General features: G+C 42.8%; 1 protein-coding gene across 1 annotated transcript in view; it reads left to right on the top strand.

Moving 5' to 3' along the window:
• The window catches only part of specc1 (sperm antigen with calponin homology and coiled-coil domains 1), a 65,363-nt gene that overhangs the window by 40,020 nt on the left and 2,533 nt on the right, over nucleotides 1-22,810 (top strand). The window contains exons 8-14 of the mRNA XM_071898344.2: nucleotides 1,579-1,742; nucleotides 2,807-2,907; nucleotides 3,037-3,115; nucleotides 4,172-4,316; nucleotides 7,438-7,540; nucleotides 18,420-18,536; nucleotides 21,099-21,158. Of these exons, the coding sequence (XP_071754445.1) occupies nucleotides 1,579-1,742; nucleotides 2,807-2,907; nucleotides 3,037-3,115; nucleotides 4,172-4,316; nucleotides 7,438-7,540; nucleotides 18,420-18,536; nucleotides 21,099-21,158 (769 nt within the window). The remainder of the gene's footprint in view (nucleotides 1-1,578; nucleotides 1,743-2,806; nucleotides 2,908-3,036; nucleotides 3,116-4,171; nucleotides 4,317-7,437; nucleotides 7,541-18,419; nucleotides 18,537-21,098; nucleotides 21,159-22,810) is intronic.

Here is a 22,810-nt window from a genome sequence, read left to right as displayed (position 1 = left end):
TCGCGATACACTCATCAAAACATGCCAAAAGGTTGCGGGTCCATTTTAACACAAAGACCAAGAAGACTGTGCTAAAAGTTTCTAAAAGGAATATTTTACCCCACTAATGCATTTCTGTCAGATGAGGAGTTCAGCTCATTCTAAATCGTAGATTTTCCATCATGCAACAACCATGTAGTCTTTTTTTACCCCTCAGAGCCTCAGAAGTCATTGTAGGTTCGGAAACTGCCATGCTGTCGATCAAAATCACTTTAATCAATTAATAACTGATCTGCAGGGATTTCTCTTGTTTGAGTGTCAATTTATACTGATACACATGGTACAATACAAGGACAACTGGGCCTCATATATATATATACAGCACCTAGCAACAGTTAAAACATAGTATGAGGAGTTCATTTACAAAATGCTATGTATCCATTTTAGGGAGAAAAAAATAGTTAGTCATCATTCAATATCTCAAATATAGAGAATCCAGTCTGCAAAAGTGTTATTTTGCCAACCAAGGACTTAAGTTACCTACCATCCCTTTTAAAAGCATCATAAGTTCTTTTGATTTTGTGCTGTCAGCCATTTTGAAAGAGAAGGTGTCACTTTTCAAATGGTTGATTTCTCATCTTGGAACCAAACTCTTCATATGTACAATATTCTAAAGCTATGTGGTATTCAAGAAGCATGGCATACAGTTGCAGGATCTCAGGTTCTACTTATAATCCATTTATTCAAATTGTGCAGTTTTATGAAAAGCCATAGCGTTCTACCAGAGACTACAGTACTGGTGCTCAAAATTGAATACAGTTTGATATTACCAAATACCACTTAGGAAAAGATGAGATGCTAACAATGTGATTCATTTTCTGTGTCTACAGTAAAGCCATTTACTCAACAATATGGTGAATGTTCAACTGTTAATTTATTCTGCAAGTTTAATCAGACAGACTATGACTGGTTTTCTGCCTGTGACAGGATAAACAATGCTATGGAAATGTGTAAGGTGTATGTCTGTTTCAATGTTGTATATTAGGCAAATCAATAAATGAAATTACACCAGTCCAACTTTGGTTGTGTATTTGTTTGAGTCCACACTGAGCACAACCTGTCATTCCTTCCTCATGCATCACTGATAAAGAGGCGTCAATCGCTCCAAATCCCTCAGTTCATGGTGTGGAGTCCAATGTTCACAAGGGGAAATGAGTAGAAAGTGTCTCAACAATTGGAGTGCTTGGAATTTTGTATTCTAAATTTAGAGCTGTTATCTAGAACTGGTCGTCAGTTATTGACGTTTCTTTAGCAACTTACCAGCTCAATATAGATACAGATCTATACTGAGTGGCCTACTATTACATCGTCATGTCAATATACTGAAGAAACACCCTATCTTAATCTGCTTTTAGAGCATTGGGTGACTTATAAACTTAACATTCAAACTATTCAGTTGGTAATCTCATTTTGATAACTATTAAAATCAATAAACTATTGAAAATGCTCTCTTCACACACTGTGTTGTTACATTCTTCTCCCCCAGCGTATGTATTGTGTATGTCGCTACACAGCAATCCTCTCCATTGTGTCTCTCAGGTCCCAAGGTGACGAGGGGAGAGCGTCCGACTCCGACAGCAGTCGTCACTGGTGTGGCATCTCCATGATCCCGACAACACCCGCTGATGCCAACGGAGATGGCGACTCGGAGCCTGGAACTACTGTCAAATCCCTCATTAAGTCCTTTGACACTGTTGGACAGAGTGAGCATAGAGCACCTCAACACACACACACACACACACTGACGGGGAATCCCACCATGGCAGCATAACTAGAGAAGAGAACAGCTGATGGGATAGCCAGCTTGGATATCTATCATTTCTCTACAGTGAAGTTATGTGCAGCCGTGCGGGATGACTGACTGCTGAGGAAAGGAAGTTGGGCCTGTTTGGTCTAGACTGGCCTCAGGCAGTTTGGAGGGTTTTCACACGTTTGTCAGTAGAGTCACTTGAAAAAACGTGTTTTTTTTTCAGTAGTCACTTGAAACACTTGAAAAAAACACTTGTGGAAATGTTAATCCATGTCACATTTTCAGAAAATTATGTCAAAGGATTATATCATAGCACATTCCTAATTATATCCTAGCATATTAAAACCCATAATCTGACCTGTTAAACAAACTACACTGAGCATGACAAAACAATCATTTGGTAAAGATTTCCTCCCATTTTTATTTTTTATTTTATTCAGCTTCAGTTTAAATGTGCATTTGTTAAACATCAATATATCATTGTCAAATTAATTGATACCTTTTTATAATTACCGTAAACAAATGAGACCGCTCTATCTCACACCAGTGGTATTGTTAGTGCTAGTGTTTCTCAAAATTAAGACCACATTTCCTATAAAACCCGTTGCTACTTGTCCCCCTTCCCCCTCCCTGGTGTTGCTCTGTTTTTGTTTTCTCTTTGGCTTTACTGGAGAGGATAAACATGTGGTAAGTGATTTTTCCATCATCCTTTCACTCGTTCTGCCATCTGGCATTGTGAGAAACAAATAGTGGCCTCTTCCTGTTTTGTGCCGTACCGAAAAACGAAATATTTCGAAACATTTCCCACAAAATCTGACCCGGTGATGCACAATGTAAAATGTGAAATGCCATCTGAAGGCTGCGAATCTTCTTGGCAATGATCTTGTTTATGGTAATTATACTAATGTCTCAAAATGAATGTGGTAATGATTCATTGATGTAAAAGTGATACTCATAGCACCTTTAATAAAAATGTAGTAATACAGTAAGTAATGGATATATTATTGGGTCTTCCAGATGGACCAGGCCACACAGTCCAAATGCACTCCTCACCCAGAAGCCCGCTGAGTGGGATCCCTGTACGCACTGCGCCTGCTGCTGCTGTCTCTCCTATCCAGGTATACACCAGGTGTCGGAAGATCCTGTTTTTCTTTCAAAACGTTACAAAAAAATAGACTTCTCTTAAGTGAAATTGTTTCCGATTCTGATGTGATAACCTTGCTCTTGCTCTCATGTCCTTCTTGTAGAGACACTCATACATTAAGCCACTATCAAAGACTTTGGAAAAAAGAATCAACCATGGAGAATTCTCTCATCATCATCATGGTATGTAACACAGAGATGCTTTAGATTGTCGTCATGATGTATAGCTGCTATCCAAATTCCATTTTGCAGTCGCCCCGTACAAAAAATGATGTGCCTTGCAAACTGCTTTGTAGACTGATGACAGCCACACAATGAAAGCACTACAGTGAGTCAGTGCTTTGACAAATGAGTCAGGCTCAAATGTCTGGTCGAATTAGTCTACAGAGAAAGTAAAGTGAATAGGAGGAAAGAAGCAATGCAAACATCCAACTTGTGTTGCATCAGAGGCAACTCTTATTTCCATGGCTATAGTTGTATGATTTTGCTCTTGGAAAGTCTAGTGATGTATCTACAAATATATCACAACGTTTGCATATTTGGAAACCAAGAATGTGGTGTGTTTTTTGAGACATAAATGGTGCATAGAGGCATTGAACAGAAAGGTTTTAACATATTGGGATGTTTCAGAAAACACCAGATCAAACACTAAATACAAACTCAGAGAAATCAGTAAGAACTCAGAGATGTGATCACATCACTCCCTGACACTATTTCACTGGCTGCCTATGCATTTTTGGGATACGTTTTAAGATTTCAATGATTACTCTTTAGGCGTGTCTTGGTATAAACCCTGGCTATAACACAGACCTGTTCAGATAAGACAGAGATCCTCAGGCAGGGTCCTTTTGGTTGTTCTGAAGACTAGGCTGAAAACTAAAGGTGACAGGTTGTTCCCAGTCAAAGGCCCCTGGACTGTGAAGTGAAGCCTGGGCAGATCAGTCAAGCAAAATCAGTAACTTTTTAAAATCACTCTTTTGTTTTTTACCTGATTGTTTCTAATTTCTTTTCATTTTCACTTTAATCTTTTATTTTTTGTAGCTTGTTTTCTCTTTTACTGCTCCTAAACTCTGATGGTGCCCATGCTTTTATTATAGTCCCGTTTTACTTCTATCTAAAGCATTTTGTAATTTGTGTAAAGTTCATTATAATAACTCTGACTCACTCTCCTTGTCCTCCACTGCCTCCCACCCTCTCCCACTACTCCTCCCCCGCTTCTCACTCCCTGTGTTTCCCCAGATAAGCTGTCGGGCTGCGGGGAAGACCTGAAGCCCAACAGCCTTATGAGGAAGAGCCCCTCCCTGGAGTCCGTCATCAAAACCCCCGCCTCCCTCAGCGGTCGCACAGCATCCTTCAGCTACAACCGAGCCAACAGCAAGCTCAGGTGGGCTTTCCCAAGTGTGTTCATGTTTCGTCAGACTGATAGTCATCATCTCCCTTACAGTGAAAACGGATAGAGACAGTTCCCATCAGTTCATCGGAAAAAGTAAACCTCACTCATAGTGCCTTCTCCGCATGATCTTCTGGTAATTCGCAGGAAATTACAGGGAAATCATATGTAAAGTAGTGCAACCAAGTTTGTATGTCTGTGACATCAAAGGCAGCAAGTTCAAGCCCCACATCAGGAGAGCGGCTTTTCGACAACCAACATTGTAGACAATGGCAAAATGGTTTCCTAACAACCAGTCATTTTTCTTGCTTAACCCAAAGTTGGAGGCTCTTGTTTCCCGTAACAAACTATCCAATCCCTGATCCTAGCCCTAAAACCTTACCTCTGTCTGCCTTTGTTTCTGTCTGTCTGTCTGTCTTTTACACACACAAACATACACATGCTGGCCGACCCCAACCGTCATTTGCAGTAAATACAGTGAGAGTTTCAGTTCTGAATTTTTGTACAGTAGAAGTTCCCCCCTTTAAGATCCCCGATAACAAGTGTGGGCATTAATTTAAGTCTAACTTGTCATCCTGGTTGGCCTCTTAAACTACAGCATGTTGTACGTGCGTTAAAATTCAGTATTAACTATTTAAATCCCAGCTGAGAGACTTCAGAGTTGAACAGGTTTTATTGCAGACTGTGGATGCGAAACAGGAGGCTGTAAGACAAAGTGATGTAGATGGAACGTCCGCTTGGCAGACAGGGAAGAGAGTTAGAGAGACTTGTTAAACAAACAGAAGATCAGGGATGTTTACATCAACTGATTTCTGGCATCACTGGCTGGCGTCTTTAAATCATTCTCCCCTACGGACAGTTCGCAAAAACGATCACGTAAATTACAGTCCACTGTAACAATCCATTTGTTTACTGTCACAACCGCATTGTTTATCTTGTTAGAATGCAAGATTCATGGATTCATTTGATGTGGATGACTCAGTGTTTGATTTTACTTTCCAAAATCCTCTCACATGTTAATATATACTCAATGTACAAAATATTAGGGACACTTACTCTTTTCATGAAGATTAGTGCTACTGATTAGGTGAATCCAGGTTTATCCCTTACTGATTTCCTTTATTAAATCTATACCAATCATAAAGAAAGAGATGTAGATAAAGAGAATTAGAGAAGGAGTTTTAAGCTTTGAGATAACTGGGATGTGGAGTGTGCAAAAGGGGCTGCGCCTCAATATCAGGAAGATGTGCCTAATACTGCATACATTCAGTGTATATTATTAATGTAAATATGCGTCGCTAAAGCACAGCCCCTCACACAGAGAGAGATCAGCGGCAGACCATTACTGTGTTTGGTATTGTTTGGGTGTTATGATACAGTTGTTATATGACTTTGGCAAATGCAAGAACCATTCCGCCTACGCAACATTTGTTTTGACAGGTTCCCACTGCCCCTGGCCGCAGGGTGCCTTAAACAGAGAAATAATGAACGGCAGAGCGATGATGACGTGTGAAATGTTTACCATGCTCAGAGCAATGATCGTGTCTCCCAGTCTTCCCATGGCCTCAGCTCCAGCACAAACCCCTGGGAGCAGACCTTCTGAGGAGGACTGCAGATAGGAAATTAACAGGATATACCACTCATTATATATGCTGCTCCCTGTGTCCTGCAGCAGTTCAGTCAGTAACCTGTGAGCATGAGCCCATAGAGTTCAACAGGACAATTAGTAGGGAGGAAAAAAGTGCTCAAGTTGTACATCCCAGTCTTGAAGCAGATGGTTCATGATGGTTCAAAGCCAGACTGAAACTCTGATCTGTATTTAGTTCTCATTTACCTCAGCCAAATTCCTCACAGTAAATTTGAGCCAAGCTGCATCACAGCTGAACTTCCACAAAAATACATTGAAATGCAAAGGGAAAGTCAGGGAATTTGATAAATTCTCTGGGGAAGTCGGGGAAAATCACTTTACAGGAATATACCAGGATGTATTTTTATGTCCTTCCACCATGGCCATGGTGTGCGGGACATGATGGTGGAATCTGTCTGTCTGTCTGTCTGTTTGTTTGTTTGTGTGTAGACGTGCTCTTGTGCACATAATAACTCAAGAAGAATACATGATAGAAACTTCACACTCACGCCACAGCTTCCACCTATAGAGTAGATGATTAGATTTTGGAGCTCCTAGCTGCATGCATTTGCATATTAATAAGGAAAAAAATATTTTCTTGAAACTACTATAACTCCTTTTTATGCTTGAAGATATGGAGTTCATATTAATATTGCCTATGTTGATGTAGAAATATTTGCTAATTAGTGAAATATTTAGCTTAATTAACAACTTCATTAGCATAACTGGTTATGTTTAATATATCATGGTGATCATGGCGGGACATTAGGCAGCTCCAGTGCCTCTTGTACAACTTGTTTCTCACATTCATTGCATTAGATGGAGGTTTTCAGCTGTTTTTCTCCACAGCAGCCCAGCTGTAGTGGAAACCAGACTGTTCACCCCTTAATAATTTTTCTGAGCTGAAAAACAACATTAACAAACCAAGAAGGATTAACTTTCTTAGGTCATTAGCACACTCTGACTTACTTATGTAAAGTCATGGAAGAGTCATGGATTTTCACATCGGGGCCATGGTGGGAACCCTGTTAATAGGTTTCAGACATGTAGAAGTTATTGCATGCAAAGGATTTTTGACTGGAAAAAATGCCTACTTCATTGAATATAATATTAATCTGCCCAAATACTTCTGGCACCAAGAAAAGTGGGAGGCATATACAAAAAGGGCTGGAGTTCTTTAACTGTTTATTCAGCATGGCTGAAGATGCCTTCAACTTAAAACAGACAGTGTGCACGTTAACTACGTGGTCACAGTATCATTTCACATCTAAAGTAATTATAGTATGGAGCCAAACATCAAACAGTGTGTCGCTGTCTAAATATTTATGGAGCTCACTGTATGTGCATGTGCGCTGAAGTTTGTGTGCGGGCGCGAAGATGATAACAGCCTCGCAGAGGAATCAAACACACGTCCTCGTCATGCCCCAGATGACATAACTGTGTTTCTCTCTCCCTCTGTGACTGCGGTATGTGTTTCCCTGGTGACAGTGTGGAAAGAAAGGACCCCTTGGCTGCACTGGCGCGGGAGTATGGAGGATCTAAGAGGAACGCTCTACTGAAGTGGTGCCAGAAGAAAACAGAAGGCTATCCGGTAGGGATCACAGGCCAAAGACCTCTCTCCAATACAAAGCGGTCTCCATTCCCTTTCACACCCTCCCTCTCTCTCCGTCTTTGTCTTGACAGTCGTGTTTCACTCTCACACTCCTCAGGTTACTCTTTAACATGGAGCTGACAACACTTCTTAGGGACGCTTCACTCTAACACCATTTCATGTGAACACTTTACATATGGATGCAGCACTGGTCAGTGTATGCCCTCAGGTTGGGTAGTTTTTTCTGTTTTTTCAGCCTTCACTGAGGTGTTAGACTGTGGTGGCACATTGCCGAGTTTACAGACACACCATTACACCACCTGTCATCTCACTGGGGAGATGAAGTCACTGTGACACAGAGGTAGTGGAAACAGTGAAGCAAAGAACTCAGTGTTACAGACATGCAGGATTTATGCGTGCACATTTATACAGCCCTCCGTGTTTTTATGGGTGTCCATTTGTTTATGCATTGTTACTGTGTTGTGTTCCCATTTGCGTTCCCTGTGTCCATGGAGCTGAATGTTGACAATCACCTGGCTTAACCGCTCCACTAATAGCCAGTTTAAGGAGCCCATTAAGCCCAGTGGGATTAGAGATTTGCCCCATGTAATCATCATGTGTGAGTGCCAGCATGCCAGCTAGCTAATGCTAAAACTCTTACCAAGGAGATTGGTCCCAGCCTGTAAACATTAGCTGAGGAGGAGGAGGAGGAGGAGGAGGAACCTCAACCCTCCACACATTCTGATGGAAGATTTATTAAGCTTTAACTCCACTGGCCCACAGAACCAAAGCTTTTCCTTGTCCTAGGTTTAGGGTCAATCTGATAACATATAGCTGTAGCTTGACCAAGTATGGAAAGGCATGGAGTGTTGAGACACAGTGGAGATAGCTGTTGAAAATAGGCTCAGCTTTCCCTCTGATAATGGGTCTGAATAATTGGATGAGTTGTCAGATCAATAGTTCTTTTTTCTTCAGGCACGTTGCTGCTCAGTGAACTTTGAGTCATCCTCTCTCCCTCTGATGTTGCCGGTTGGCTGGTCACACGCCGCTTGTGTTGGTAAAACACACAGCAGATCCTCTGTGATGAAAACAGCTGACCAGAGGAGATAGACATGTTTCTGATCAACAGAGAGTCTGATGGTCTGTCTGATATGTCTAGTTTGCACTACGCTGGTCCCGTATGCAGACGGCCCTGGCCCACATCGTCCATATTCACTTTGGTCTCTTCGACATGGTTCTGTGGGCAGGAGGGCGGTCTAGTGGTTAAAGAGACTGGTCTGTAACTGGAAGGAACCTGGTCCAATACCCATAACCGCCAACTGTCAGCAGCTATATGTCCTGTCAAAGACTCCTTGAGGAATAATAAAAATAATTTTATTTGTGAAGAACAAAGTTACAAAGTGCTATAGAGGAAACTAACCAGTCAAATGATTCTTGAGATAGTTGATCCATTTCAAAGAGTAAGAGTGAGACTTAAACATAGTAGATTTTTAGACTATAAGAAGGATTGACAAAACTCTTGACAGATTAAATTCAATTAATGTGTAATACAACAATTCCATTATAGAAATGTATATTAATAACTACCAAAGTTATTGAAATTAGTTTTTAAAAGGGCTTTAAAAAGGTAAACAGAGTCTGTCGGTCTAATGTGTTCAGGCAGGCTTCTCCAGTGGAAAACACTGAGCCCCTACCTGCGCACTCGGTGTAAGTCGCTCTGGATAAGAGCCTACAATTTAAATTTAAATGTGGATTTTTGTCAGTGAGTAACCCAGATGAAACTGCAAGGCTCAGTTCAGTTCAGGCCAGTTGGGTCCAGCAACCTGAAACCCTTAATGGAGCCTCATTCCCATCGGACTGGATTTAACTATGGAACCTCTGATCCCCTTTCACAAAGGGCTTAGCAACACAGTATGGTTATTTGCGAGTATCAGGAATGCAATAAGAAGATTTTGCTGATAGCTAGGAGTGTTTCAGTATATGGCCTAATCAGTCCTTGCCTGGGGTATTTGTTTTTGGTTTGAGCCGGGATATGTTTGTGCATTTGTTCTATGTGCACCCTGTGCCTGACTTGTAGTTAGATCCATTCACAGATTATTAGGCGGTTAACCTTAAAAATGGCTATTTTTTGATGGAGTGTGACTGCCTGAGCTTGTGAATGCCTTAAGGTGGTGGATTATGTTGTATGGCCAAAAGGATATACAGTACTAGAATATCTGTTTCTAGGGAACACGCTGTAAACGTTACATAAACCTCATGTATGTTCCACAATGCAAACGTTTAATTCCTCTATAGAGAATAAGGACGATGATGCTTGTATGTCATTCCATCAGGCCAAGTTTCCAACAAAACGCCGCAACATTACATAGTGCACTGAATGTACAAATTCCACTGATGAGGTGAATCCAGGTAAAAGCCATTATCCCTTATTGATTTCCCTTATTAAACCATAACAGTCACAAAGGAGGAGATGTAGGTGAAGAGAAGCAGATGAGCTAGAGAAGGAGTTTTAAGCTTTGAGACAATTGAGATGTGTATTGTACAAAAGGGACTACAGCTCAATATCTTGAAGATGTCCCTAATATTTTATACAGTCAGTGTATAACTTAGCTTTGTTTCTCACAGAATTGGTGAGAAACCCTGCTATTAGCCTCCTGAGGTTTTCTGTTTTCTGGTGAATTCTATCTCCTTCCACAGGGATTTCTGTGGAAGGAGATATGAGTGTGTGTGAATACTGTATATACTGTATGTTTGTATGTATGTTTTTGTGTGTGTGTGTGTCATATGCTTTGTTTGTGCATCTGTTCCAGTCAGCAGAGCCCAGTTGAGAGCTCTGTACTGGAACAGATGTGGCCACAGGTCCGGCGAGACGAGGGAAAAGGTTACTGTCAGAGGACGTGGTGGGCACATTGAGCTTAATATGTCTGGGGAAAGGTCAGGCTGATACAGTGTCATGAGCCCCCCATCCACAAGGAAACCACAAATTACAGGCCTAATGCCATGAGACTGACTGATCTGTCACACACGCTGTAGCTCCAGGCTGCCAGGGTACCGAGACTACAATGACCGCCGCACAGACAGTAACCGTGTCAGGGATGCTCTCTTTTTCTATTCCTCTCTCTCTCCCTCTCATGCTCCCCATGTTCTGCTCTGGCAAAGGTTAGTGAGGTTTAGTATTATCAATACATCCACATGCACTTTTCAGTCGCTGTCTTTTCCACTATTGACTAAGGTCAAGGAGGTTATAATTCAACACTAACTGGCTCTTCAGTCTGAAGTCAGCCAGTTGTAATTTATGCTTGGCCTCTTCAGGCCACAGAATTAAGTCACTTTGAAGAGGCTGTATTTGCTGCGTGGTTATTGACCATCGCTGTCCAGTTTCCATCCTCTCTCTGTGGTCCAAATGGGGGAGCCAGGAAAGTGGCTCTTATATCATGCTCATCTGCCTGTGCGGAGCCAGAACAGCCGCTGTGCGAGACGGGCACAAAGCCGAGGGGAGGGTCAGTGCTGTGCCATCTGTTATTACAGTCCTATTGTTAGCAAGCCTTTTGGTCAAACAGCAGCCTAATTAAAGTGAAATAGAAAACGGGAGCTATTGTAAGCATGCCGGGGGATTATTTGATGTTTAAGTGCAAATAGCCACCAAGGGCACAGTAAAGCTGTGTGATTATAGCTGGATGCAGAACCTGATGTCGCCCTTTACTGTGATCGATAACGGAACGAGCGTAAATCCCAGAAAGATGAGTGTCTGTGATCATCACAAGGAGAGGGCAAAACTAGAGTCTAGCACAGGCTGTGGTGTCCCAAAAAAGAAAGATAGAATGAAGTTTGTCAATTTCATTCTCACATTATTTTTTTCATATTATGTAATGTTAGTCTATGCACATGTATGCTTTTGTGTGTATGTCATACACATAAGTCCACCTGAGGGCACTGAGCTCTGTGAAAAGCAGTTACCATCGGCTACGTGTCTTTGTTCATTGTTCATGCATGCAGTTGGCAGCAGGTGTGTGTGTGTGTGTTTGTTTGCTTTGACCTGCCAATATAGGTCTTGTCTCTGGACAGACTTTGACAGCTAACAAGGTCAACAGCTCAGAGCAGAGAGGTAAACGTGGCAAACAACACGCATGCACACACACACACACTCATACTTAATACATTCTGACGTGAGAGCGGGAGTTGGCTATGCTGTCACCATGGAGAAGAGACCTTAACCCCTAAGGGAGAATGTGTGTGTGAGGGCTGCTGCCATACCCCAGTAATGCAGGGATCCTTAAAGCGGCTAAAGACTCGACCAGTGTTGTTGTGAGCCGAGGCGAGTCCGCTCGCAGTCACACCTGAAATGTCAGATTCTGGGAAGCAGCGATCGATCAGTGAAGACCTTAAGCTGGCTCTGATTGACTCGGCCCCGTGGGAGAGACTGAAGGGGCCTCTCACAGGAAATTAGCATTCACAAGGGACCCTACGAACGTCACCACCGAGCTGGACAGAATCAACAGGCACAGGGCCAATTTCATACAACTATGGTTACACTTGGCTTTTCAATGCAAGTTTTGAGTTCTGATTCTAAAGATCACATCGCCGTATGTCCATACTTGGCCTGAGAATGGCTAATGTGTTTCCTGTTGCAGTATTTATTTACTTCTGTCTGTCCCTCTCCACTCCTTTACATTTATTTGCACATTGTGGTTGGATTGCATCCAGACTATGTGGATCACAATGCGAGCCTGGCCACTTCCATATCTGGTTTTAAAGATCCAATAGCAATTTCAACAAAATCCTTTTTTTGTGTCCAAACCAACAATTTAATGCATCCTGGTGTGATTCGATGATAAAAGCTGCATTGCAGTGTAACCATACCATGTGATGTTGAACAGTAATGAATGCCTGGACTAGAATCACTTTAGAGCATTAAACTTACCATGGCACCATGGTCATCATGATGCAAATTCAGATCAGGTATTGAGCTGTATCTAACAATACAACAATACAACTTCCACAATCCTCTTCTTGTATTCAGAAACAAAATCTGTACTGGTTGGGGTCTCAGTTTTACAGAAGCGCACATTTCATCACTACCGGTCAATCATTCTCATTCAAGCATCTGCTTTTTCAAACGTCTGGTCTGGCAGCCTGTTGGAAAGCGCACCGGCTTCCTGCTGTATATTTTTCAGGTTCTTTGATGTCTTTATTTAGGACAGCCCCCGAACACTTTTTCAACCTTTTTTTTTTCTCAATTAACCATAAAAGCCAAACAAAAATAAATGTGCTGTTTGTTCAGGATGGGAACAATGAGGAAAGGCTCTGAACACTCAGCTGGGCCTGACTGAGCACGGCTCATCCGGCCTCGTCTGGGAAACACACACGAACGAACACACACACGCACAGGGGGGATTGAAGGGACAGGATTGGACCCCCAGCTGAGTGAGGAATGGAGGTCAGACATCGAGGAGGGGAAGGGGGTGGGGGTTCAGAGAGTAGACATTACTGTACGTTCTAATAATGTAGGATGAACGGTGGTGGTGCTATTGCTGGGTAAGGCTGCACAGTTCAGTGTATTGAACTGTCACCAGTGTGTATATTTTGTGTATATATTTTACAATTAATAATCATAGAAGGCTGTAGTCAAAAATGGTCGGAAGATCTTGTTAAAAGTGCAGTAATATTTTTTTTCCTCAAATCATCAAGACTAATAATCATGATTAATAATCGTGATCACTAGCAAAATAATCAGGATGATCATTTTAGCCATAATTGTGCAGCCATAGTGGCCCCTCCTACTAGTTCTGCTGTAAATCCACAGCCTTCAAGCAGATCATACTTCACTTTAATAACCAGGTAGTTTGGAACGGGCGGTACTGAGTACAGTATATTAGATTAAATCTTACCGTGCAGAGAAAGTTGAACTCTTTTAATAATCTCAGTCTTCCTTATATAATCACTATTTTAGTACCAGCATCCACTAGCCTATCTCGTACCTTATTACAAGATAGGTGAACATTTTTAATCATCTCTTGCAGCATCATTACAGTTGACTTGTCCTCTGTGACCCGTGCCACCCTCCCCTCACTTGGTCCTCCTTGCTGTGGAGAATGGGTCCATTATGTCGTATGTACGGAGCGGCTGTGGGGCTGAATCCCATGGAGAGCAGCGCTCCCCCAGCTCCACCGGCTCTGTGACCTTGCCTGTTGCCCCGTCTTTATCTCCCTGGTCCCGCCTGCCTGGGCTTTCAGCCTGTCATTGCTCATGACTATGATTCATTGCAAGGTCCATTAGGGCACTCTCCTTCTCTCTCTCTCCCCTTCATGTCTCTCTTTGACTCTCCATTTCTAACTTTCTTTTCTCCTTGCTTTCTTGCCCTCTTGCTTGTTTACTTTTTATTTCTTTCATTTTTATTTGTGTCTTTCTTCCATCTCATTCTGTGTTGTTTATCTTCTTGTTCCTGGACTCTTTCAACCCCGGTGAGGGAGAGCAGCTCAGTGACAGAGGAAATATACTGATGGTTACGAACTCATCTGTCAAACGACTCTCTCCGGCTTGATGTCTCCTGCTTTCACACTCTAGACCGATGGCTTTTTAACAAACTGCGTGTGTGTGTGCGCGTGTGTTTGCACCATTCACTCACAGTAACAATTACCCTCTGTCCCTCCCTGCCTGTTGCTTATTGGTGTGTGTGCGCTCTCCATTGTTGGGCAATGTCTTTTCACACTTTGAGCCATGAGTAAGAGCGAAGGAACCATCATCTCTATACTGTGATAACGGAACAGTGACATTTGGGTGTCAGCAGTGGGGTTTTACCCACTTTTACCCACATGGAAATATGGCAGCAGAAAGCAGACACTTACCTTCTATTACTGCACTCAGTGTTAAACTGCTGTGTCTGTGGTGTTTAGTGCTTGGCTGGTGGCCAGCTCGTTGTGTCTGTGAATTCCATTACTAAATGGTTTACAGCACAGAGGATATGAAGTCCAGGCTGGCTTTGACATGCCCTTGGCCTATAATGTCCTGTAGAGCAGCTGGTGTGCCATGTTTTTTGGTCAAACATGAAAAAGTAAAAAAAATATTATATTTAATCTACCAAAATTGGCCCATTTTCATACATTTTCCCATTTAAAGCATTTTACAGCTGCTTATATTTTGCTGTCTCTTGTTGAATCATCATACTAGGTTTGTGACATTGGCAAGGCTGCACTAACAAGGCGTGTCTTTTTGTCTTGTGTGCAGCATGAAAAGGCTGAGAACCAATGAGTGAAGTTGGTGCCATTCCAAAATATGAGGAGAGTGGTATGTGTGTGTGTGTGTGTGTGTGTCATAGGGTTGTAACAGCTTGTGCAGCAATAGCTTGCCACTCTGCTGTGTTTTGTTAGCTGCTGAAGTTGTCCAGGCTCATTCTCACTTTTAATTTAATTGTTGATGCTATCATAGATCCTATCTGCTTTCCAGTTGGAGACGGGCCAAGACAAATATATACACATCAACTTGACGTTCTCTTCTTTCTCTGTTTGGTGTTCAGTCCTCTCGCTATAGAATCCCTTGCCCCTCTCTCTCTCTCTTTCTCTCCCTCTCTTTCTCTCAGCGCTAAAAAGCGAGCGGCTCGGCCTTTTGTGCCGAGCGAGACACTTCCTGTCGCTTGATGCTGTGTTTGCTTTTCTGAGCCGGCTCCCAGAGAGCTGTTGTTGTCCAGTGCTGTTTTAGCATTCATGCCTCTCCCTCTCTTTCTCCCCTGAACCCCCCCCCACACACACACACACACACACACACACACACACACACACACACACCCCGACCCCCTTCCTCTCTCTCCCACCCAGACCTCCGACATACCTACCAGCTCTGCCCTGGGTTAGAATATAACCATATGTCCTCCGCAGACCATCCCAACACTCACTCACTCACCAACACACATACACCCACACAAAGACACACACACACACAACTCCCCTCTGCAACCTCTCTAATCAGCTCATTTGTCATTGTCTGACTCTGTCTCTGAGTGTCTGGGGTCTGACTAAAATCCCCTCACTCTCCCTATGTGTGTGTCAACTCTCAGTCGGTGCACATACATCACACACACACACACACACACACACACACACACAGAGCTACTGCTGCCGCTGCTGAGCCAGCTAAGAGGGCGAGGGGGAGTTATGAGAGGAATGTGGGCTGACATGACTGCACAGGTCTGCCTTCCAGACATAATGCACAGGCAGTGAGTGATTAGGCTGAAGACTTTCATCTTCAGCCTAATCCCTCTATTCTACCACCGTGACCTATGGATGAAGGATGCAGACCTCTTGCCCTATAGGCAGGGATGTGTGGAGGGTAAACACATTCAATCTGACTTTATCCAACTTTTTATCTGCAAAATACAGTTTACCTACCTTTTGAGGCTGACACAAAACTTTATGATGCCATTTCATAGTATACATCATGCTGAGCAGTATCAAACCGATGCAAGTTATATGAAGATAGGGTCTTTTAAGGGGAAAAAACATAAATACATTTTCTGAAAATATAGTTGATTTTTGTTTACATTGGTGGTTGATTGCCTAATGATAATCACCAACATTTATGTATATCACTGTCTCTATCCATCTGGAACTTCCGATGAGATTAGCTAGAGAAGACCTGTAACATGTTGGGAGTGAGCCGTCTTCATGATACAGGCTCAACTGTCAGTGATTAGGTGACTGCTGATCACAGGCAGGCTGACAGTGTTGCACAGCAGATAACGGGTGAGTGTGAACAAGGCCGGAGTCCAGCGTTATGCATCCTGTTTGGCTTCATTCAGATGGAGCAGCTGCTCCTTCAGATCCCGTTGTGACCAGGAATTCTTTGCGGTTTTCCCTGATGACCCAAGTCGGACAACAACAATTGACAGGCTCCTTATTTTTAACATATTTCATTGAGTGCTTTAACAGCTCAGGTTTAAGTTACATTGATGGTTATTGCATTTCTGTGAGGCATATTCATCTCACAATGCCAGATTCAGGTTGATGATTAACATAATCACTGACATTTTACATAAGAAATATTAACAAAACGTGACTTAACACTTTCAGTATTTTCACTTTCCATATCCGTATGCTAAATATAACTAAACGCAAACTGCCATCACAATACATGGGAAGGGCTTTGCTCATCTGGACTACATAAAAAGAGAGAAAAATAAAAAGCAGGCACAAAATTTCCCAGGGGGGGGCGCATCTAGCTAATGGCCGACCTAAAACCCCTTTCACACCAGAATAGTGGCCTTGGGAATACCCGGGTTTATTGTGTGAGAGTGCCGACCCCAAACAACAAACTCTGCTGCTTCACTTAGTGTGAAAGTTTAGTGCTTAAAGCTACAACATGCAACTTTTATGCTAGTCCCACCCTCCTCCCCCTCAGTTGGTCAAGCCCCCCCCTCCAGCACCTGTCAGTTATCTTGATGAGCTGTCTACCTTGAAACAGCATCTAGCCTGAAGCTGGGGTAACTGGCATCTGTAAAGACAGCAGATGGTGAATGCACGAATCGGCAATAACAAGTGTGCTAGTGCTTTATAGGTGCTTGGGGGTATTCATTATTGGAGCGGCCTAGAGCAACAGTAAATATACACATGCTCACACATCCAATCTCAACGTGTTTCATTGGGGCTAATCCTGTGCGTACATCCTCACAGACAGAGCAGACGCACCCACAGACTCCACCGTTTTTGAACAGGTCTTGTCAGACACAGGTTTAACTTTGCTGTTCTTTCGTTACTTACTACTTTCTTCTATTGTTGGTGCTGCTATGACGTCCCTGTGCTGTGGCTGCTAGCTTCACCTTGATAGCTACAGCCAGCTCACCGCCGATCACGACCACACAACACACTCACGTCCATAACATCACTGAAAAGCCAATTTCGGGCAAACAGGGGACTTTAGGCATGTAGCCTATACACAGGGTCACAAACCGACACAGACTGATCATGTGGAATATATCTTATTTATTTATTATTATTTTAAAAAATGATTACACTTTTTTATTATTTTAAAAAAGTTGCATATTGCAGCTTTAACCTGTGTCGCGCCACGTCTTGGAGCATCTTGTCGTCCACCAGTTGAACTGAATGTGAACATGTCTGCTGTTGATGACATTTCAAGGTGACGGCCCACAGGAAATCCTCATATACGAGGCTTGGTGTGTTTCTCCACCTATACAGGATGGACCCGGATTAGCATACTGTAATATCCCCCGGTTCGGTGTGTGAAAATGGTCTAAGAATGTGATGAATCCTCAGAGACATGCACCCTGGCCGTGAGCCCCATTCCCAAAGCCTCTGCTTGTCGCTCATTGAAGGGATAAAAGGGGGAGGGGGGCAGGGGGGACGGAAATAACTATCTATCCAGTGGGGAGCCTGGAAGGCCAAACAATGGCGCGGAGGAAGCCTTCCCTCCGAGCTCTGTCTACTCTTATCAGACACTGGACATGGTGTATGAGGTGACGATGCTCTGCGGATCACACACACCAACAAACTGGACGTGCCGCTATGCACGTTCTGCACTGGGAGCAGAGTAGAGAGGGTCGATCGGGAGGAGGCCTAACCTCCTCCACTGGAAACATGACCGGGCATCTTAATGCACTCATAGCGTTATATAACAGCATTAAATTTTAATCTGTGTGTCGTTTCCTGTGCTTCTATGTCTTAATGGCTCATTTCATAACCATCTCCATGGCCTACGCATGTTGTTAGCAGGCTATTAGCTGCCACTTGACAAATAGCGGGTGCTTTAAACTCATTATCAGTGGCGTGCTATTGACTTTCTCTCATTTGTGACTTGTCTCTCTTCATCTTTTTTGCTTTGCCCTTTCCTTCTCTTTCTTCTCTCTATCTGTCTCTGTGTCTGTCTACAGAATATTGATGTGACCAACTTCAGCAGCAGTTGGAGTGATGGCCTGGCTTTCTGCGCCCTCCTGCACACCTACCTGCCCGCCCACATCCCCTACCAGGAACTCATCAGTCAAGATAAGGTAGCAAGTTCCTCACTGCTGGGAGACTACACACACACACACACACACACACACACACACACACACACGCTCTTCTTCATACGTCAGCCTCCAGTCTCGTCAACAGGTAGCGCCGCGCCTCTCCAACAGCAAATCAATGCCATTTTGTGTTTAAAGCCTGTAGACCGCAGGACCTAACCACAATAAGCTAATTGGAAATCAGTGTATTGCTCGATAAGACACACACCCAGCTTCTCATGCATCACTTTTATACACACAGGCTCTCTCCTCACACCCTCATGCTTTGTTTTTCCACACACACATTAACTTACCCCAACATCCGCATGCATGCACACATACAGTACATACTTACCTTCAATCATCACCCGGTCATGACCCACACACTCATACATGCTTATATATCCACATGTAAGCACTTCTGTGTGGTTTGTTGTCAGTTTGTTCCAGTTTGTTCCATATTTTAGATATACACAAGTGCCCCATTCAGGCCAGGACAACACTTATGGACAGTTTGCTGAAAAAACCCTTACGTACGAGGTAGAGATAATGACAAAACCAGACTTTATAATGGAGTGGCTGTTTCTAACCCCAGACATGAACTCACAGAATGCGCTTGCATGTGTTTATTTCCTGCTCAGCAAGGTGAATTGTTTACAGCAGCCAGGTAGAGCTAGATGGACCATAAAAGAATGTCTTGGCCGTTAACATCTTTGCCTCATGAATGAGAAGAGCAAATAAACTCGGTGTCCCGCACGTCGTCGTCCTGACTGTTCCTCAGAGTTGCAGAACTGTGCTCTCCACAGAACTATGCACTTCAAGCCGCAATAAGTTGTTTGTGGAAAAAAGTGAACCTGTAAAAAGTGAAAACGATCTGCTATATAGTTTAGTTGTGAATGACGAAAGTTTGCCAAGAGGAAAATAAAATACTACTTTTCGAAGCTAGAAAAACAGCATAAAGAGGCATTCTCTAGACTTGCTTATGGTTTACTTTTCAAGTAATTATAGGCATTTTACAGTGAGTCATATTTTCCTACATTAAACTACGCATTACAAAGTTTCTTTATAGAGTTGTATACATTAAGTCTGCCATATCCTCCAAACACCATAAAAAAAACAACTCCAGGTTCACTATGAATGTACCATTAATCCATCCATAAGTGACCCTGAGAACAGAGCTGCAGCTATGGCTTAGTGTTGACAGTCCTGTAAAGTGGGTATGCAGATGTTATACAGTAACAGGCGGACGACTCTGCAAACAATATGGTTCCTCTCTGGTGACCGCTGTTGATTCAACCAGCAGCGACATTATAACAACAGAGGCACACCTCGCAGGCCAGGCACGACGCGTCCTACGTGACAGAGCAGTCATGTTGGCGTGCGTGCGCGGGTGTGTCGGTGTGAATGTGTAACATTAAGCCGATGACAGAGACACTGCAGGGCCCATCTCTCTGAATAATTCAATAGAAGCGTGTTGACTTTAATAACTCTTGCTGAGTGACTTTGCTGGAGGCACACTCTCTGACGGCCCAAACGTCCAGCCTCTTCCCAGTGTATTCTCTCCTTCCTCCAATAAGCCCGTTACTGTCCTCCTTTGTCTGTCATCACAGCTTGTTAAGTAAAGTAGGTAATAGATGGACTCATATTTTAGGTGAAATTGAGAGTAAGAATGTTCTACCATGTAGCAGTCTACAGCCACGGAACCAATTAATATAAGCATTCATAATTTATTAATTCATCATCCTGGCTGTTTTTTGTTCTAATATGGATATCAATTCATAAGTAGGATGGAGTTCGTAGTTAAGTGACTGCACTGATGCCTAGAGGCAACTAATGTGATGCTCGGAGTCGTCGTGAGTGTCAAGATCAATGACTAATGGACCTCCTCTCTCAATTCCAATGGCAGCAAGAGGCAACTTTTTAAAAAGTTTGAAGTTCAATACTCATAAATCATGTGAACTGCACACAGCACGCTCATGTTTACCAACCGGCCGGTCTGTGACACTTTATACCAAAGCAAACCAAAGGCACGAGGGAGGAAAAAGATCTAACCTTGAGTCATTTTTTCTCTGGATGGGAGCGCTCACTCTTCCGTTTTGATTCATCACTTCCTGTGTGCAGAGAAGAGAAACATTTCCCACCAGTCACCATACTGACACCAGAATTTCATTTGGGCAAATAGGGCAAATCTACAGCGTCTCAATTGGAAGAGACAGGGCGCTGGTCTCTGTTGAAGCCCCACTTTGTGATTTAGGCTGATAAGACCTGCGGATTTTCACATAAAGATCTTGCAGAGTGAAGCTTTAACACTAGTCAAATAAAGTCAGGGGACATTGTAATACACTCAAACACACACACACACACACACATAAACAAACAAAAGCTAACAGATGTTTGGAGCTGCTTCTTGGGTGTTTCTAAGGGTTTATTAATTAATTAAATTAAATGTATTTGCGGGCTTATTGTTGCCATGCTCGGCTCCGTGTGAAGTACTGAAAGAGGACGAGGCGGAGAGGGACAGACATTTTCACAGTGTCTCATCATCCCCGGTTTGTTTTTCTACAGGGCCGGAATCTGACCCTGGCTTTCCAGGCCGCCGAGAGCATTGGCATCAAACCCTCTCTGGTGAGTTGAGCTGCCAGAGATCACACACACACGCACGCACGCACGCACACACACACACACAGAGATAATGCAGAGGGACAATTTGATTTGACAAATTGGAAACAGGATGCTTTGATTTGCCTATCAGGATGGATGTGAAGCTTGAGAAGAGAGGCCGCGCCAAACCGCTTTCATTTGACCATATTTCTGGCTGACAGTCTGGAGCCTAACATTATCTCACTGACTGAGTCCTTTATTGCTGGATTGCCTCAAGCCTGTTTTCCAGCAGAGTGAAAATCTAATGTAATACATAATGTATCTGATTTGCATGTTTTTCCTATTAGCATAGTTGGTTTTTGAAAACATTAAAGGTCCAGTGGAATGACAATTGCATTTCTCAATTTCATGGTATAATTTAACAAAGGACCTGTTAGTGTAAAGTCACCCAAACTGTTATAACTGTGAGCATTGTGGAAATGTGACACACCCTTTGAAAAACTGTCCCACTGGCTGTCAACAGAACCAAACAGATTTAGAATTCCAGTCTACTTCCTGGTGTAAATGATGTCACCTACACCCAGGTTTTTATTGAATGCTCTGATTGGTCGACAGTATGCATAGTCAATCAGGTGTCCCATAGTCAGACAGTAGCCAAAGTTCCATACCTGGATATTTGTTCCCCAAAAATAGAAATATTGGCTGCAGTGGAAGGTTCGGCTCTCACTCAGTCCTACAAGCTTTGTACCATCTAACCATCAAAAACTGAAGAAAAAAAAAGTTTATTTCATTAGAAATCAATATCAAACTTTTCCTGAGTTGAAATCTTTGCACTGGATCTTTAACTCCTCTCCTCAAAAAACTGAATCCAGAGAGTTGACATTAACCTGGGATGCCAGCCAGAGAAACAGCCTGCAGCTGCTCCATTGACAGTGAATAAGAGAGTCTTTTTGAGATTTAATGTTATTGTGAGCTTTGACATATGAGATTTATTTTATTGTAGTAATAGTTTGAGTTTGAAAATGTATTAGTGTCCTCAGGAAGTCTCTCCAAAGTCACTCCTCCTATCTATTTTCAACGGAGCAGCTCCAGGCTTGATCACTTGATGAAATCGCACATTAAAATCTAATGTTTATGGTCACAGATCTAGAGCAAACTGTCCAACATCAGAGAAATAACATATGGCTTCCACTTTTAGGGTCCTTTTTCAAATCAGGCGCACGTCATCCTCCCACACAGAATATTTTTCACACGTTAATTTTTTAAAGTGCAGTTGAATATTTTAACATCAAGCATCCATTTTGTTTATGAATGACATAGATCAGCGTCACGGTTCCTGACTCATTCACTGAACACGGCTTTCCCTTTGGCTTGTTTAAAATACAGCGACATCACTGCATACATGCATGTCAGGAGCTGTTGATCATAAAAACAGACGCCCTGTCTCACACACACGCACGCAAAAGCACCACACACACAGCCTTCACGTTTCTATTTGTACAGTACATCAATCATGGCACAGTACCTGAAATAAACCTGTTTCTGCCACTTTGAAAAGTCTTGCCAACCTTGTTATTCATCCTCACGCAAACACATATTACTGCCAGTCAAGGTGGAGCTTGATGCATAAGTGTGTGAACATTAAACAGCTTAATGCTGACCAGGTCGAGTTAATT

The sequence above is a fragment of the Centroberyx gerrardi genome, chromosome 11, assembly GCF_048128805.1.
Source record: "Centroberyx gerrardi isolate f3 chromosome 11, fCenGer3.hap1.cur.20231027, whole genome shotgun sequence".
NCBI lineage: Eukaryota > Metazoa > Chordata > Actinopteri > Beryciformes > Berycidae > Centroberyx > Centroberyx gerrardi.
Note: the sequence above shows the minus strand (reverse complement) of the source record. Positions and strands in the feature narration are given on the sequence as shown.